General features: G+C 38.1%; 1 protein-coding gene across 2 annotated transcripts in view; it reads right to left on the reverse strand.

Moving 5' to 3' along the window:
• Window positions 1–10,822: 10,822 nt before the first annotated feature.
• The window catches only part of ASXL3 (ASXL transcriptional regulator 3), a 182,306-nt gene continuing 173,430 nt past the window's right edge, over window positions 10,823–19,698 (reverse strand). For both annotated transcript variants that reach the window (XM_050768312.1, XM_050768311.1), the window contains one exon: window positions 10,823–19,164. In XM_050768312.1, coding sequence (XP_050624269.1) covers window positions 15,451–19,164 — 3,714 coding nt within the window. In that variant the 3' untranslated portion in view covers window positions 10,823–15,450. The remainder of the gene's footprint in view (window positions 19,165–19,698) is intronic.

Consider the following 19,698-nt stretch of genomic DNA (forward strand, 5'->3'; position numbering starts at 1 on the left):
TTAAAACTAACTTAACTACCTAATATTCTATGAATATAATTTTTAATATTACCTAGAATGGCTTTGTGAAGTTGCATAGTTGCTTTTCCAATACTTAAAAGTTGCTATTACTTTTAATAGCCATAGAAATCTGATAACAGAAGTCACACATATTCAGAGAAGAAATGTTGAAGAATTCAGAAAAGATAAATAAAATTACTCACAATCTTCACACCTAGAATTAAACATTAACAGTCACTTGCAATTATATATATTCTCTTTTTTGATGTAGAGTTGTTTTCTCAGCAATAACAATTGGCTGGGTGTCATGGCTTATGCCTGCAATCCCACACTTTTGGGAGGCTGAGGCGGGAGGATCACCTGGGGTCAGGAATTTGAGACCAGCCCGGCCAACATGGTGAAACCCTGACTCTACTAAAAATACAAAAATTAGCCAGGCATGGTGGTGGGTGCCTGTAATCCCAGTTACTTGGGAGGCTGAAGCATGAGAATTGCTTGATGGGAGGTGGAGGTTGTAGTGAGCCAAGATCTCACCACTGCACTCTATCCTGGGTGACAGAGGGAGAGTTTGTCTCAAAAAAGAGAATAAATAAATAAACAGGTCATTTTTACATAACATTTTAAGTGCTATTTTTCACTCAACATAGTACAAATTACATATCATATCATTGGTTATTTTTCTCAATATTATATATGGTGATTGCATATTATTCCCACATGGCTAGACCAATTTATATAATCGGTTCTCTTTTGTTAAATATTTGCCAATTTTTCTAATATTTACTCTTACAGATAACTGTTGTGAAATTTGAAGGCTAGGTAGCCAATGATTTTCAGCCTTCCAATATTAAGTGGTAAATTAATAGTTTATATAGAGAAAGATTCTGGTACAATGTGTTTGTTGCTTTCTGATTAGAACTTTCTGATTAGAATCACTTAGAGTGATCCAACATAAAAACCTCAAGGGTGAGGGCCAGAATTCAGCATCCATTTCAATGCACTTTGAAGTTTCAGAACCATTAGCAATCTGAATAAAATTATATAGGCTGAGGACCTCAACAATAACATTACTAGAAAATGCACAAACTGGGAAGAACATTTAGCTTTCATTTGTCTCAATTTCTTCCTTTATTAAGTGGAAATGATAATATATCCTAACGTTAGGGTAATACTAAGGGAACAATGGTGTTTATCAAGAGTTCATTTCCAATTTCAAAATGCAGGCTTTGAAGACTCTGTTAGGAAGAATATGACTCTTTGAATACTAGAGATCATATATTGTGATCATAACAAACAACAAACATTATGCTAAGCAGTATATATGTATTCTACCCTCACAACAATCTTGCAGGTTACCGTAATTCCATCTTATAGGTAAGCTTGGACGGTCAGATGGGTTAAGTAACCCAGATTACATTGTTTGTAAATATCAAAATCTGAATTCAAACAAGACTTTCTGGTCCTATGGTCTGTGTTCTTTCAACTCTAGTATTCTGTCAGGCTATATACAGAAAGGTAGAGGTATAGCCAGCCAGACGAAGTTTCTTCCTGGTTCAGTACACAGTTATTGTATGCTTACTGGTTTCTCTCTTCCCCCATGGTACTTAAATATGGCAAGTGAGTATTCAGAGCAGATGCTTTTAGAGTTTATTGAAAGGTAAACCTTGAATTTATGTTTTTTGGATTTTTTAAGCCTTTGCATTTTTAATTGTCAAGTACAGGTCAAGTGGTGTATACAGTGTTCAGAAGTTTTGAAAAAAAGTAACAAAATACTCCACTAAACAAAAACATATCTCTACTGACAGTTTTCTTAAAATTTACAGCTAGCCAGGTGCAGTGGCTCATGCCTATAATCACAGCAACTCTGGAGGTTGTGGTGAGAGGATCAATTGTGCCCTGGAGTTTGAGGTTGCAGTGAGCCATGATACGCTACTGCATTCCGGCCTGAGTGACAGAATGGGGAAACAACAGGTGCTGGAGAGGATGTGGAGAAATAGGAACACTTTTACACTGTTGGTGGGATTGTAAACTAGTTCAACCATTATGGAAAACAGTATGGCGATTCCTCAAGGATCTAGAACTAGATGTACCATATGACCCAGCCATCCCATTACTGGGTATATACCCAAAGGATTATAAATCATGCTGCTATAAAGACACATGCACACGTATGTTTACTGCGGCACTATTCACAATAGCAAAGACTTGGAATCAACCCAAATGTCCATCAGTGACAGACTGGATTAAGAAATTTTGGCACATATACACCATGGAATACTATGCAGCCATAAAAAAGGATGAGTTTGTGTCCTTTGTAGGGACATGGATGCAGCTGGAAACCATCATTCTTAGCAAACTATCACAAGAACAGAAAACCAAACACCGCATGTTCTCACTCATAGGTGGGAACTGAACAATGAGATCACTTGGACTCGGGAAGGGGAACATCACACACCGGGGCCTATCATGGGGAGGGGGGAGAGGGGAGGGATTGCATTGGGAGTTATACCTGATGTAAATGACGAGTTGATGGGTGCTGACGAGTTGATGGGTGCAGCACAGCAACATGGCACAAGTATACTTATGTAACAAACCTGCACGTTATGCACATGTACCCTAGAACTTAAAGTATAATAATAAAAAAGAAAAAAGAATAAAAAAAGTACAGCTATTCACAACAAAGAAGACTGGAGCAGTCCACGCACACTGAAATTTACCTAAAACTGCATAGTTTAAAAGGGCAGCACCTTTGGAGAAAGTGGGTTCTTTCAGCTGACTTAATAACTTTGACTCTTACTTTCCTTATCTGAAAATGAGAAAACCACCTTCTTAGTTCTCATAGGTGGCTTTAGATCTAGCAAGGCCTGAGATAAAGTGATTAATACATAAGACCCTTTATTATCTTGCTTGGTGAATAAATAATCCTACTTTTTCTTAGAAGTCTAAGGACATGGGCAAAGGAAAAATAAATAATTTAAATCATTTACTGAAAAAGTTACACTTTTTGTCAAGTTGGGTCTTCAAAAATAGCTGATCTCATCACTCATGCAAGAACCTTGATAAACAGAAACCCTTACAAGTTCATTATCTTACCTTGTATAGGAGCCTCCTCTTCTTAATAGGAGATTCTGAGAATGAGAGATACTTTTATTTTAATTACCTACCATCGTACACTGAGATCCAGAGCCTTACATTTGTTTCTGCCTCTGCATAGGAGGCCTCTCCGCTTGTTGTCCACTTGACGTGGTCCCACACTTTCACATCTTCCATTCTCTATGCAAATATTCTTTCCCTCTCGGTTGTTTTGGGCTGCACAACAGAATACCATGGACTGGTGGCTTCAACAATAGAAACTTATTTTCTTATAGTTCTGGACGCTGGAAGTCCAAAATCAAAGTGACAGCAGGGTTGGTTTCTGGAGAGGTCTCTCTTCCTGGCTTGCAGATGGCAGCCTTCTTGCTGTGTCCTCACATGGTCTTTCCTCTGTGTTCACATGGACAGACAGAGATCTGGTGTCTCGCTCTTCTTATAAGGACATCAATTTTCTTGGATTACAGTCCCACCCTTATGACCTTATTTAAGTTTAATTACCTCATTATAGGTCTTATTTCCACATACAGTTACATTGGGTTTAGAGGTTCAACTTACGAATTTGGTAGGGGGGCCACATTTCAGTTCATAGCACCTTTTCAGCTAGGCCTTCTCTGGGAACCCTTTATACATTACAACCTCCATGCTCTGATATTTTTTATATACTTACGATGCTTTGTTTTCCTTCATAGCACTTACCACTTTCAAATATACTATATGTGTTTTGTATTTATCTCTTTGTTACCTGTCTCCATCCACTGGAACAAAAGCTCAAGAATGTTGACAATTTGTTCATTGTGGTACCCATAGCATCTCTGCCATGCCCTGGCAAAGAGAAATCTATGACACAAATATTTATTTTGTGTATTAATGAATTATCCCCATGTTATGCACGATGGAAGCAACTACAGATACCAAAGTAGAAGAGATATTACACCTTCTCTTCAGTAAATTTTAGTCCAGAGATATATAAGGCTCACCATAAATGAACTATAGCTCCCTGTAACCATAAGATATCACTCAGGGAATGACCAAAAAGGAATATAGGGATCTGTGTTGTGCACAGTCCAGAAAGACATTTGCTTTCCACACAGAAACTAACTTCATCAGATTTGCATAAATCTATTTGCTAAACTATGAGTCAGGAAATCAGATTTTTCCATTATTAAAGTTATCATTCATTTTTGGTAATATATTAGCCTACTATGAAACATAAAAACAGGTCAAATCTGTGTGTGGAAGGATGTTTTAAAATTCACCTTCACAGTCATAAACAGAAATGTCCCATGACCATATTTTAATAAACCACGTGTAAGAATAACTGAATACAGAGTCCAGTTTTTTCTTTCTGATAAATTACTTTGATAGTCTTAAAAAAAAAAAAAAAAAGAAGGAAATTACTTTTAGGTCTTGACGAAAGGGTGTTCCAACCGAAGAGTTCCCAAATCTTAGTAACCTGGAAAGGTGGTTTTATTTTTTTTCAGCATCACTTCATTAATCTGAATGTAAAACTATAGAAAAAATGTCTAATTTAGCTAGAAAATAACACTCATTTGCGTGCTAAGGTCTAGCAACAAAAGAATGTTAATGCACATTACTACCTATTACTACAACAGTGAACACAAAATGAAATGAACAGATGCTGATTTACCTTCTCTGGTGAATCATGCATGGCACGAAACTGCAATCCTGAAGCAAGCTAGACCATCTGTGCTGTTTTCTCCAGATGAGCCAAATTTGATGACAAACCATTCTCCATATATGGGAGTTTTTCTTTCTTTCTTTCTCCCCATTTTATATTAGAAAGCATAGTTTCTCCAATAGAAGATGCAGAAAACTATTTTGCATCTTCTACTATATTGCTAAATATTTTGACTCTGAGCCTGGATAAAGCAGTCTGGAAATTAAATATAACTTCAAAAGAGACATCTTTTCAGAACTTGCATTCCTCAATTATTCTCTCCATCCATACGCAAGCTGTTCTGGGAAATAGGATGACCCAGAAAGGTATGTTTGAATAGCATTTCTGATAAATTTCTTCCGCCTTATGATAATGTTTTATGGTACAAATTTTCTTGAAAAATCAAGTCACCAGAAAAACGCTGTATTCCGTGTAATTCAGGGCCTAGCATAGAGATGGTGATAGAAAAAATTTTGCTTATTGAATGTTGGATGAATTTTGGCACCGAAAGTGCCTTCATCTTTAGAATCCCTTGACAACTATTAAAGGTCAAGGAGTGAGGTCTTTTTAAATTCAGTGAGATGACACGTTTTACTTAAGTAGAAAAGGAAGTTAAAATCTCTTTTTGAAAATAGGAAAATGCAATTTCTCACTAAATGTAAAGTTACAAATTTCTTAGTTTCACATTATCTTCAAATAAATACTTATTAAGATACTTAAAACATTAGGTTGCCAGATGGCTTTAAGATAAATATTTGCAAGCAAGAGGTGATAAAAGATGGGTTTGGCCTGTGGGCAAGATGATGAGTCAGACACGAAGCAGGAATGTGAATCACCCAACGTCACGCTCTCACAGCTGAGGCAGGATGACAACACAGCATGGACCACTTGGTGCTACAGACTAGGCTTCTCTGTGGAGTGACAGTCATCGCTTGTGTCCTCAGTCACCAGCGTGGAATTAAGAGAGTGGTAGGATTCACTTAACCAGACAAGCGTGTCTTGGAAAAATACTGACACAGGTGAAGCTAATCTCTGGCACTATATATATCTTGGTGTTATCAGCTGGATGACTCTTGTATGCTTTCATTTTCTCCAATGATGAAAATATTTTCCTTCTGTGATCACCAGCAGAGTGGGGAGCTTTTATTTCTCAAAAGTACTGGATGACACATTTATAAGTTCCTTGACTTCAATCCAAACTTGCAGCTTGCATGTGTAACTCTTTGTTTTCTTATTTGAATCCTATTAAGTAACAGGAATAGTCAGAAGCAATTTCTTCTCCTTTAAAAAAATTAATTGCTCACTTTGCAATTTATATCAAGATACTCCATTTTTTGGCCATTGGTTTCTGTAGTAGTCTCTGTAACACTAGTTGACTTTTACATACGGGAATATGTCTTATATTTTTAAAAAAGTATTAAAGAGTCAACGACCACCAAGGACATCAGGCACCATAAATATTGTTTCAATATGTTAACTTCTAAAATGTCAATTATTAACATTACCAACATCTGAACAAATTCCTAGATTCATGAAAGAAGGCTTTAGGGACAGAGCTCTGAACTATGTAAAGGATCAAGTAGTAAATATAGAAAGCCATGCTTGCTCATGTCTGCCTGCCAGCATAATTTCACAAAGCCCCTGACTCTGTGACAAGATGCAGTTCTCTGGAAGAATGCTTTGAAGACAAAACTGGATAGAGCACACGGTTCCCACATCTCTTGAATGAGTCACTATATTCCTTAAAGGATAAATGACCCTAGGCCTTGCCTATTCCTACAATAAGATAATGCCTGCAGGGTCAGTGATTATGCCTCTACAATCTATAACCAGATGTACTCTTGCACCCAGAATTTGATATGATTTTGCACGTACTGAACCTTCACTGCCTGTATAAAAGCGATGAGCCAAAACAGTTTTGGAATAGTCTTATGGCACCTCTCTGAAAGATCTCTCCAAGGCTATAGTCCTGAGTCTATAGTCCCCAGTAAGACTTCTGAAGAAAACTAACTTTTAATTCTTTACAAGCTTGATTTTTTTTTCTCTAGTGGACAGTCAAAAAACTTAAAAAGATCATTATCAGAAAAAAACAGTCTCTTTATTGATGAACCCTGTTCCAGGAAAGCAATTGGTATACCGATGGGGAAAAACTTGCTCTCCTGCCCCGTGGTACTGCCCTTAAACCATGGCAGATGAGAGGAATATGTGTCCTTCTAGAGGTCTCATTCTCAGCCACTGGCAACCCTACATAGTTTCACCCACTTGGTTGCTTCCTTCCTCATTGAACCTTGCACATATCTTGGTTATATTTTTGTCAGACTAAATTATTTTATTGTCTTTCCCACTAACCTATATATTTTTTCAAGGTCTGAGACCCTCTGATTTTTCTAGGAATCCTCAGGAGTTAGCAAAATCTGTGTAGCAGTCATTGCATCTTCTAGCAAATAAGAGGATGAGCTTTTGTTTCTGATAAATCTTTATACCCCAAATCTTAGCTGAGTGTCCTTAACTTTAAGCTCTCTAAGCCTCAGATTCCTTATTTATTATAGATACAAAAATGGTGCTTTCTTTATACGTTTTTTAAAAATAAATGTGATAATACCTGTAAAATGCTTTGTGGCACTTGTTACACTGCATTTCACTAATATTATCAATTATTATTTTAAAATTAATACATTTAATAATGTTATCAACTATGACTTTTTAATCTTTATTTTTAATAGAAATTTTAAAATCATGCTATCTTAACTGTTATTTTAAATAATTTAATAAATTATTTTTAACGTTATCAATTATTTCTAAATGAATGCTATATTTTTTTAATAAGGCCTTTTTGGAACAGCTCTGGAAAATCGCTGTAGTATACACTGAAAACTCTTAAAAGTTTATCGATATGAAGGGAATTTGTAAAATCTCCTCCATATTCAGATCATAATGTCTTCTTTAGGCTTATTTTTTAAGGTAATAATATTACTGAAAGTCACAATTATAAAACTGGAATTGTAAGGACTGGTAGCTTTGATTATTCCCAGTTGCTGCCAAGCAAATCTTTTTGGATAGAAAAGTTTCTACCAAAGACTCTTTCCAATATCAGCATATGAAGAAGAAAAAGAAAGAAACTGGCTGCTACCAATCTCACAGTCTTTCTGATGAACAAAAGGTGAGGACATTCAGTATTTATCCAGGAGAGGTAATAGATTATTCATAAAGTCCTACTCTGAATATAGTTTGTAAAAGTTTTTAAATTTGTTGACGTTTTCTAAGCTACCAGCTAATTTTTCATAGCTTTTACTATTCTTCCTGGAGATGTAAAGATTTTATCAAAAATATGCACCAAAAGAAACAAAGAAATCTACATTGAACTTACAGGTTAAAGGAAGAAGGGGTATAAAATGTGTTAGTGGCTTCCACTTAGAAACCATTATAGAATACTGTCCCTATTCCTACGCCAATCCTTTCAAATCCTCATTTTAAGACAAACTGATTTGCAAATGATGTTCATATTACACTAGGAAATGTTTCATTTATATATAAATGGATACACATAAATGTTGTCACTTCTATAGGAGGAGAGAGAAACCCAGGAAAAGCTCACATTTCCTACCGTTACTGAGGTCAGTCATACTTTGCTATATCTGGGACGATGCTATAACATCCCAGAATTGGTCACTGAAATGAATCAAGGAAAATGGAACCATAGTTCTGCACTCCTCTGAGGTCCCTCAGTGTCCCTTCTTCATTGAAGAATGAAGATTCTGGACACACTGTTTTCCTGAAAGAAAATCATAATATGAAACTACAGATATAAGTTGAATCAACAGTGAAATATATTTTCAATTTAAAAACTTTTGACAAAATACTTTGTGATGACCCTATAGAAAATGAGATGGAACGTATATAACTTCAAGTGTCCGAGACCTTGTTTTAAAGGAGCTGGTGCTCCTACTCTCGGGCCAAGTTGTTATTTATGAGGAGTGTCCATTTGCACAGCATGGTGAGTTTAGTAAATGAGGACCTGTACACTTCAAAACTACTGAGTACATTTCAAATATTCTCACCACAAAAAAACAAGTATTTGAGATGATGACTATGTTCACTAGCTTGATTTAACTACTCCATATTGTATTCATAAATTGTAACATCACTTTTTAACCCATAAATATGTACAACTATAATTTGTGAATTTACAATGAAGAAATAAAAATTTTAAAATGAGACTTTAGATGGTAATTTTAGCTTAAACAAAGTACCTCTGAAACAGACTTTCCCATAAATACAATGAAGGTACTAAGTAAAAATCCTAACTGCTGATAAAAGCAGACTCAGGGGTTCCTTCATTCACAGAACTGCCATTCAGCCAGTCTTCGCTGATGTGTTTTTATAGGGCCATTGCTTTTGTGTAGCATGTGCTTAGACTGGTTGGTTGACCCTTCAAAGATTGTCAAATATTTTTAATACATGCTTTACTTAAATAGATAGCACAATGGGATATTTACTATAGTTGCAAAACTTAAAACTGGTTAAATAAAATGGTCAATACTTCAACCTTTGTTTTCTTAACTCAAGCGATTTTCCTCTAAGTAGTGAGAGTCATTACATTGGCAACTTGGGTAAAAGTTTCTGTAGGGATGAGGACTGGGTTCATTACTCAATTTAGACTTCTAAATTAGTTGTGACATTTGATTATTTCAACTTATCATTTTTGCAGATCACTGTGAAGCACTGTGTGTGATCTTCGCTTGAAATATTCAGTCTAGGCGATCTATAGACTTCAAATAATTTTATGGGATGTGAAACACTTTCTAGGATTTCTGTTCAATTGTCTTCTGTAGAAAGAAGGCCAAAACTGTTGTATCAACTACATGCTAGCTGGGATCCTTCTAAATAACATAATTATGTTCTATTACAATGAAGTATTTATGTGGTAAATACCGGATAAATCACTTGTTCTTTTATAAGTGCTATGATGGATACAAATAAATACTTCAGATTCTAACATAAATTATTATTTAAATTAGGCTACATTATTGTATTAAAAATAATGGGACATTTATACAAAAATTGTGTAATTGTACTTTTATTAAAATAAAAACGCACAGAGCATTCGGATAAGTTTCACTAAATGTCAGCTTAGAGAATGCTGAGCTGTTCAGTTTTATCCTAATAGGTTTTGGACTAGATAATGCCTGTGGGGTAATGCAATGAGAAACAATTTTAAAAACAAACTCTGCAATTCAAAATAAAATTAAGAAAGCATTTTGTAAATATGTTAGTAGAAAAAATCGTGGAAAAAGCATCATCATTGTAGTGAAAATAATGTAATTAACCTAGAAATACCCATCCTCTACTGACGTGAATAAATTGGACTTTTAGTATTACTATTAAATTTGGTTTTTGGAGGAGGAAAAAGTATTTTTTTTCCCCTACAAAAGTAAATATCCTCTTTCGCCATCTGGTGGCTAAACACAAAATTTTCTGTGTAGATGAAAAAACAACAGATTTAATAGCCAACTGTGTTTAATGCTTTGATTCATCTTACTGAAAAGATATGCATATTTCTTTAACCTAGGTAAATATAACTGAGCCAATTTTATTTTAATGGCTCACAGCATTTCACTCAAATAACTCTAGCTATAATATTTCATGTAGGATTTTTAAAAATTAACCAAAGCAATTCTTTTAAGAGATCATTTTCTGAATTATTCATTTTGAAAGTTAAAAATACATGTGATAGTAACAATTTGTTTAACTGAATGCTTTTTGGTATAAAAAATGAAGACCTTAATGAAAACAGAAAGTTCAAATATAGTCTTAAATGATAAGCATTAACAGCTACCATTCATTTCTGAAGTTTCAGTTTTAGCTTTTCCTGTTTTAAACATAGTTATAACTATATGTTGACAAGTCACCATTACCAAAAAGCAGCATGAGTAATTTAACAGTATACGGTTTAAGTTGTCCCTATACTTTTTTAAAATAGAATTTTCAATTGTTAGTACATTTAACATATATAAATTACTTCATTTTATTAAAAAATTAAAATGACAATTATTTCATGTTTAATTTCTTTATTTTCTCCAGAATATCTTAATATTGAAACCCAAGTTGTTACTTTGAGAAAGGGAAAGACAGAGAAACATGAAGAGACAAACACTTCATTTCATTTAACTTATGGTATTGTGAGCAGTCACTTTTGTAGGCAACACTTGTTTTCTTTGTAGAAAAGAAATAAAAAACAAACAGCACCATTAAAGAATGCATGATCCCTGAATTCTAAACAAAACACTGTCTAAAAATTTTTTTAAATGCTTGTTGCACTCAGTCACATTTAGTCAGGTATCAAAGCAAGCGTAACAGTATTAAATTGTTGCAGTCTTACTGAATCAACTGCTCCCCCTTCTGAGGATTTTACACACCTTTTCTGAGTTTTTCCTGTGGGAATAATATATTCTTTGGTAGAGGACTGAAGGAGGATTTTACTTTTCTGTATGCTGATATAAAATGTCTATGTAGGTTCAGGGCCTTCGCCCCCAATCTGTGTTTGTCATGCATGTTATGTTTGGGTTGATTTCACATTTTGCTGTTACACTGTAGGAGTAATACCGCCTTTAAAAAAGGCATTAAATGGCTAATGTCAAACAGATGTAAACATTCAGAATACTGACCAAAAAAAAAAAAAAAAAAGTACAAACGAACACACATTAAAAAAAAAAAAAAAAAACTACTGAAAATATGTACCATATCAGGTTTCCATGAAGTAGGGGACGGAGGGGAATACAGCAGTACAAGAAAATTATGGCAACCAAGTAAAGCACTTTCTTTGAAACATTCAAGAACAGTACAAATACAACAAAGTTTTTCTACAGTCTAAATTATTCTGCAACTATCAAATATAGTACAAAGCGAAATAGTATGTGCTATAAAAAAGCAGCTCCTTTAAATTATAGTAAAAATGCTTTTTGTTCGCTTTACAGTGACAAAGCATGAAGACTGAAGACGACAGGAATTTTATATTTAGTAACATTTTGGCTGCATAGGCCCCTGACAGTCTGATTCCGAGTTCCTGTTCTAGGACTCTTCACAATTGTTCTCTGGGAACGGAGATGGACAGTGACTCTGGGCTCTGCGTGCTCAGAAGGGGTCATTCCCACTAGGCAGCTACTGCCGTGCTGGGCCTCACCACCATACAGACGATGCTACCCTAGGCTTGGCTTCAGCTTCTAAAACCTGGGACTTCATTATACCACGGAGGAACTGGGAAACCAGAGGCCACGGTAACTTCCACTTTTGAAATTGTGCGAGGGTTTGTAAATGAAATGGGGCTACAGCAATGTGTATTCTTACTCTCCACTGCATTATAAAGCACCATATGCACCAGCTTGTTTTTGTGTGTTTATTTTGAACCAAGTAAGAATATCCAAGGTCCAGCAGTCAACTAAACCTTCTATATAGCTCATCCCAGAAACACACACCACCCCAAAGTCTTTATAGCAACCAGGCTCAACCTCATAGGTTTGTTTTCAAGTTTTGCTTTCTTCAAACTAGACCTTCGCAGGGAAATATATAACTATGGTGCTCAGTTCACCAAAATTTCTGCTATTCTCACTTTGGGGAAGAAAAAATGTTTTCATTTTGAAAATGAATTTGCATCAGAATGCTCTTATTAACATGCCCATTAACTAACCTAAATGTCTTTATACACCTCAGGCATATGCATATCTTATAGGAGGAGGATTAGGGAATAGCAGTTTTCTTCCTTCCCCTGCTCCAAAAGTGCTACTTAGGGAAATACATCCTTTGTGAGTAAAAAAAAAAATTGTATGGTACATGTGCAAGTTCTATTCCTGGTAAGAATAAAACTGTGTCCAGTAATCAGGATAATGCACGTGCTAACATTTGCACACGACACCACAATAACCATGTAGTAAATAACATACTCCATTTGCACATAGCAGATACATGTAGAAATCAGAAAACTAAGAACCTACTCAGTCAATTCAAATATACTGGCTTTTGTGTGTATATATATCTCAAATGGAAACCTATAAAATATCTGACCCACATTTTACATCTAAATTTCTCTTCTTCCTTTCCCTTATATTTTAGCTTAAAGATACTAATTTTTCAGTAATATAAACCATGTGAGAACACTAGGAATTTGAACTGGAGCAAAAAAAAAAAAAAAACAAACAAAAAAAACAAAACAAAAAAGCAAGGGCACAGAAAAATTATGCTAATCGGACCTGGATGATAGAATCCATGCACTATCAACAACTGATTCTCCAAGCCTGTTATGTGAAAAATCAAACATACAGAAGGACACTTTTCCTTATTCCCAATAAGCAACTTGCAGGCAGTATTCAATAATGAAGGAACTGGTAATGAGCTCAGTACCTCATCAGCCTCAGCTGTACCTCACATACCGAGTGCAAAGGTTCTGTAGACTGGAGTTTCTTCCAACACCATGTCAGTTACTGATGTGATGGGCTTCAATTTGCTGGTGTAGACAGTATCTGACACTGGTAAAGCAGTGATTGAGTTTGGAAGGAGTTGGCATGCAAGTGTCTATATTATAAGGGTGTCCCGCTGTGAGACTAAGAGCATGATCTTTGAAATCAGGATGATATCAGAGCCAGGCAGACAAAAGACACCACTGATAAGGATGCCACCCCAACACAACCTGGCGTGCAGTGAAGAGAAAACTAAGGATCCGCTGGAACTTATGCTGCATTCCTTGGGAAAGGCTGGTTAAGTGCATTGCTAATGTTCTCAGTCATTAGTTTTGCCAATTTTACTGTGAAAAACAGAAATGACAGTACTGAAGCACCAAAATCATGGCTACAGCAGCAGGCCTTTCTTTTCTTTCTAAGATAAAGTACCTCTCACTATCAGCAATTTGTTATTCGAAATGATGTCTCTATCACCTAAAGAAATTTGGCAACATCACAATAAATATGGAGAAAAAAACATATCATATAGTTTGTTATTATAAAAAATCACAAGTGTTCTTGTTTTCAGGAATGTAATTTCTGCTCATTCCAGTCAACTTTTAAGACGTGTTTTACGGGAATGTCAAAAAGTTTACAGTGACTAGGATGATCCCATGTGAAAATATCGGTCATTCTTACCCTGGATACAGATGATTCCCCACCCCCCCACGTTTGTTTTTCAAATTCTACAGCCACAATCAATCAATGGGTTAATGGCACTCCACATTTTGTGCTCTGTAATCTGAAGTTAAATGGGCGTGGTTGGTTTTTGTTTTCTTTCATCTTTCCTCAATGTGCATGTGCTTCTGAACTTGCTTTTGAAAACAGAGCCTCCTGAACTACGGCTGTCCTCTGCTTTGAGGGTGGCCAAAGTATATGGAATGTAGCTCAAATACTCAACACGCAGATTTTACTGGATGCACACAGAAGATAACTGTTAAGATGCAGTATCCCTTTTTCAAAAGCAGTTCCCCTAAATATGAAGAATGTATTGAATATACCTGAGGGAAAAACAAAACATGCCATACCTAGAACAGTTTTTTTTTTTTTGAAATAAGGGTTGAATTATATAGGTTGTAAATAATGAGAAAAATAATTGTTCTGAAAAATGTTGATGCTTTAGCCTTGGGTAGTCCCTCTTATCATCAATGACACTTTTAAAAGGAGAGGGCCAACCTCTGCAAGGTCTGAAGCCAGAATGCACGGGTGTCATCAATAAAGGGCTACAATGATTTCCACCCCCCCATTTTAATACCTAGTAATTGATTACCATGAATAGGATATTTACATTATCAACACATTTATGTGTTCATATACAGCATTTTATTTCCTTGCTTTGAATTTTAGGGCCTTTTTTTTTTTTTTCCAAACCTACTCTTAAAAGCCATACATGAAGCTCTAAAATCCTCTGGGCTTATGGCTATTGGCTGACCAATTGATTTCATATGATCAGGTGTCAAAGGGCTAGAACCAGATTGCTGGGCATGAGTCCCATGCTGCAATTTCAGATGTAGGACACACTTCATTACAATATGTGTACAAAATCCAAGGAAGATCCAGATATTCTGCCATAGTCTTTGAGAAAGAGTAAAACAGGAGGAAAGGTAATACTCAGGATAGTGGATTTCATCAATGGCATACCTCCTTTCATATATCTTTTGTGATAGGAGTAAATACAAGGAATCACACATTTAAATCAGACTCCCCTTTCTAAATAGGATTTAATCACTGTGGTAAAGCTAGGTCCAGAAAAGTCAACTGTAAAATTCCTTGCTGTAATGGCTCATCTATAGAAAAATGCATAACCACTTTAAATCATTCCTCTCATTCTCTTTATATATCTGCATTTCTGGTTATTAAGTAATTAAAAATTTCCTTTTCCTATCTACACCGGGGTTAAAAGAAAAACAAAAATGGGGCATTGACTTGTATACACATGGACAGAAAGAAACTTTCCAAAGCTAGGAATGGCAGCTGAACATGTAAAAGACATGCCAGTGAGCCATTCAGTTGGGAATGCATCCTCCCCTTTATGAGAAATGCAAGAAAATAATGCCATAGAGAAAAGGTACCTGCTTCAAAGCAAAATAAATTAGCATGATAGAAACCACTGCATTATTCGATGTGTTGCTGCTGATGCTATTTGGCTTTTCCGTGTGGAAAAGGGATACTGCATCTTTCACTCATCTCTTATCGTACAACCAGGCATGCTACACAGAGTTTTGAAGGACCTATGCAGTCGTCATGGCAGAAGGCCCCACAGCCTTTGCACACAATCATGGCTTTCAGCCGGCAAGAGCATTTCAGTTCCAATTCATCTGCATTGCTGCTGTCGGCAAAGTTCTGAACGGGCATCTGAGCGTTCTGACCAGGCAAGCCCGTGGCAGGATTGGAGCCACTTCCCAAAATCCCAATGGACTTTTCAATTGCAGATGCTGCCCTTTTGAAACTCGTGCTACCAAAGTGTATTGTTGGATAATTTCCACAGAGCTGCTGTTGTTGCTGCACCTGCATTTTCTGAGCAGCTAATTGGGTAAAAGGCTTTTGTGGCTCAGAAAGCAAATAGGAAGAGAAATCTGCATTTTTTAGTGCGAATGCTTTTAACTGTTCTTTCATTTCATTCTGGTCATAGGAAACTTGTTTCATGCCCAGTTCACAGCTGCTGCTTAAACCTTCCTCAAAAGAAAGAGGTTCCGATTTTATATTGCTACATATGCCCGTGGACTGTGGCCAACTAAGTCTCTTAGTGGTTTCCATGGTAACTGGAGGTTGTTTTGGATCGGATGGGACTTCTGCATTAGGGAGAGGTGGAGGTAGTGGAGGTGGTGGGGGGGGAGGCGGGGGCAAAGCCAAGGGTGGAGGGGGAGGGGGAGGGGGAGGCGGCGGCGGCGGCGGATGTACTAGCGCTTTGTTTGGCATTGCATGTGCAGTGCCTCCCACCTCATCACCTTCTTTCATGGGCATATTGGGGGATAACATGTTGGCTAACCTTAGCTGGTGAGGTGCTGAGGAAAGACTAACCTCTCCCAATCCCTTCTGTTCAAGATGCCTGTTGAAGGCAAATGCATTACACCCCACGGGGGTCTTGGAAGAGGCCTGTAATAGAGCTGCAGTAGGAATGGGGCCCCTGGCAGCCATAGGCATTTGGTAAAACTGCTGTCTGTGTGAGGTACCAGCGTCAGGGTGGAAGCCGCCATTCTTGTCAACATGAAATAGGTTCTGCTGGAAGCTACACGAGGGGAGCAGTCTCTTTTGCTGTTTGACCTCAGGGCTGTGAACAATTCTGTTCTGCATGGAGTGCTTGTTTAGCCATTCTTGCTTAAATGTCTGGCTGTGTCCCAGCTGACTCATGCCAGAATTGATGACACAAGGCACCCCTTTAACATCTGGCTCCACCAACAATTTTCCTGGTTCACATTTAACTTGAGTGTGTTCTCCTACAGTCCTAGCTACTCTCTTTTTGGGGTGGTTTTCTCGCTTTCTCATTTGGAGTGGTGCAAGAGTCCCTGCCAAGTAGCCCTTACCATCTGGATTTGGAGAGCTGGGCGGAATTTCAACGTTTCTCTCTGGCGCTGTTTTACCCACTGAGGTAGTTTGAAGAGGCAACGGAAGCCTGTTGATTTCAAGCTTGGCTCCCAATCTGGGTTGCGGCAACACTTTTTCCAAAGGCAGGTTGCCCTGTAGTAACTGCGTCACCAGCGGGTTGTTAGCCTCCACAGAGGACAGGCGACAGCTTGAGCTCCCTGCACCAGGGACTCTTTTCAGGGTGTCGGTAGCCAAGGAAATAGCCTCTTCCATGGGGCTCGAGGTGGAAGCTTTCACGTTCTGTGTTTGTTGTACACTAGAGGCTACCTCTGCAGCTGGAGGAGGCAGCTCAGGGCCGGGGAAGTCTTCAGTGTCCATTCTAAAGCCCTTGTCTGCTTCATGAAGTTCAGATTTCACAGGAAGAGCGACATTTGTTATGAGATTCCTGGGATGAAGTTCGGACACGTTCAAGTAGCTGGCATGTTCAGTTTTGATAGCCTTTGGACAATTCTGCTCTAGATATTCTTTTTGTTTACTTGAACCCGAGTGAGTAACCAGAGGCTGTCCTGTGCTCCTCATCCCATCATCACTCCAGCAAATCCGGTTACTTGGGTTATACTGATTGCTACAGGTTGTGTCTGCCTCACTTTTGAACGTAGCTGGGCCACGTGCCTGCTCAGCAAAGTTATGACTAGGAGCAGTTGGCTCATTTAATTTATCTGGAACAAGGGGTAATTCTCGGAGACTTGTGCAGGTGGCCTGCAATATTTTACACTCTTGTTTTGCTGCCGAAGCAGCAATGAAAGTGGAACTGTGATCTACACCTTCACTGGCAACTGGCTCAGGCCTACTAATCACAGAGACCTGAGGACACGCCATGGGCTGTATGGATGCCTCTGTCCTCACTGGCCTGCCCTGCAGGTCCAAGTTGGCTTCTGAACTTTCAACGGAGACAGTCAGAGACAAACTGGAGGTCAGCGTGGTGCTGTGGTCAACGATGACTTTACACGGAATTGATCGGTTTATGGCTGCTGGTGCAAAGCCCCCTTGTGGTTGCTGAGGTTTTCCAGAATTATCTGCCCTGTTTCGAGGCCCTGAATTTTTGTCCAGACTTTCAGCACTTAACTTGGGAGGACTATCATAAGAGTTTATTGTCAGCATGTTTCCACTAAACATTGCAACGGTTGGGTGTGCAACCAGAGAGTCTGAGACCGCTACGGAATCACTGCAGCTGAGGGCTGCTCTCACAGTGGTACCCATGGATACAGTGGCCTGTTCTTCACTCCCAGGTATGGCTATCTTCTCAGGAGGAAATCTGTTGTTAATTCCCGTCGGGGGAATCAAGACAGAGCTAGCGGAGAGGTGGTTTGGCAAATTGTTTCCGATGGAGGGAGTTGGCACAGAGGTGTACTGAGTGGAGACTAAGTTACTAGCACTGCTGCTTGATATTAGTAACTGCTTATCATCCATGGAGCTTGATATGCTGGAGCCCTCTGTAGTGGCTGAAATGGGAGTGCTTTCAATACATTTTGGTATAATGGCTATGCATGGAGTGTCAGTTCCCTGGATGGTTTTTAACATGCTTATATTACAAGCAGAAATTGTAGTGTTTGCACTGTCAACAGACATTAGGACGGAGGATTTATCAACAGAACTCACAAAGGGATGTTCTTTAATTGCTCCCGATACAGCAGTGCTGCAAACAGATACAGGGACAGAATTTGTATTAAAAAGCATGGGCACACTGCTATTTTCAGAAGAGGTAGATGAAACAATTTTCTCAGATACATGTGACACAGGTATGTTTTCCTCAGAACTATGCACAGATAAGTCAGTGGCAGTTTCTGGAAGTTTACTTGGGTTAAGAGACTGCTGTAGTACAGTGGTGGTCTCCCGGAGGTGGGCAGACTTGTTGCTAGGAGATCTACAGTTTGGATTGACAATAATGACACCAGTCGAACCTTCCATTTTTGTTTCAGGGGTAGAAGAGACTTCTAAGTTTGGAGGCCCTTCCTTTGAGCTGAGCAGAGGCAACCGGGTCTCTTTAGAGGTCTGGAAGAGATGGGCTCGAGCTTGATGCTTTGCAAAGAGCTTAGCCTTTGTCTGTTCTTTGATGTGTGCCAGGGTTCTCGCCTTTCCACCCTCTCCTGGGCTTCCCATGGCTCCAGAGACAATGCTCGCTGCAGCAGCTACGGCAGCAGCTGCAGCAGCCTCTCGCTGGGCCCGAGCTTGTTGGGCCCGGGCCTTGATATCTGCGAGGGTCCTGGCTCCTGTGTTCCTCCCGCCACTGACGGATGTGCTAGTGGATGCTCGAGACTCGGGTTTGGAGACTGGTTGGCTCTTGATTATAAAAGGTGGCCCAATTTTGGAAAGCTGAATCTAAAAGGAGAGAAAAAAAATATATAATGTGCTTCATATATGATCACAGAGGAGGCACGTAGAGGGTGATAATGCAAGGGAAAAGATAATCTCAAAATGTGCCATGAACTACACCTAAATCCCTGGATGTGCCTTTAGGGTATAAAGCAACAAGAAATGTAGCATGAATATAAAAAATTAAGTTTTTAATCTGTTTTAATCTACAAAAACATCCATTGTAACTTCATTTGGAATGGAAATGAAGCATCTTCTTAATGCGTCATATAAATGGATACAAAATTCATGCTTCTAGAATTACAGCAGGCTAAAAAGACTTCAAGATATTTAATTTTGAAATTATCTTTTTTAGTGGCATAAAAAACTGGAACTTCAACTCTATTTGTCTGTCTTAATTTGACCCAAAGAAAAAAGCCCTGACTGAGATACAATTAGAACTCTCATTTTGACTTTACACAAAGGAACTGTGATCCTAGGTTAATCACTGTGTACCTCAGTTTCTCCAATAACCTCTCTGAGCCAAGAACTCTATGATTT

The sequence above is a fragment of the Macaca thibetana genome, chromosome 18 (assembly GCF_024542745.1).
Source record: "Macaca thibetana thibetana isolate TM-01 chromosome 18, ASM2454274v1, whole genome shotgun sequence".
NCBI classification, from domain to species: Eukaryota; Metazoa; Chordata; class Mammalia; order Primates; family Cercopithecidae; genus Macaca; species Macaca thibetana.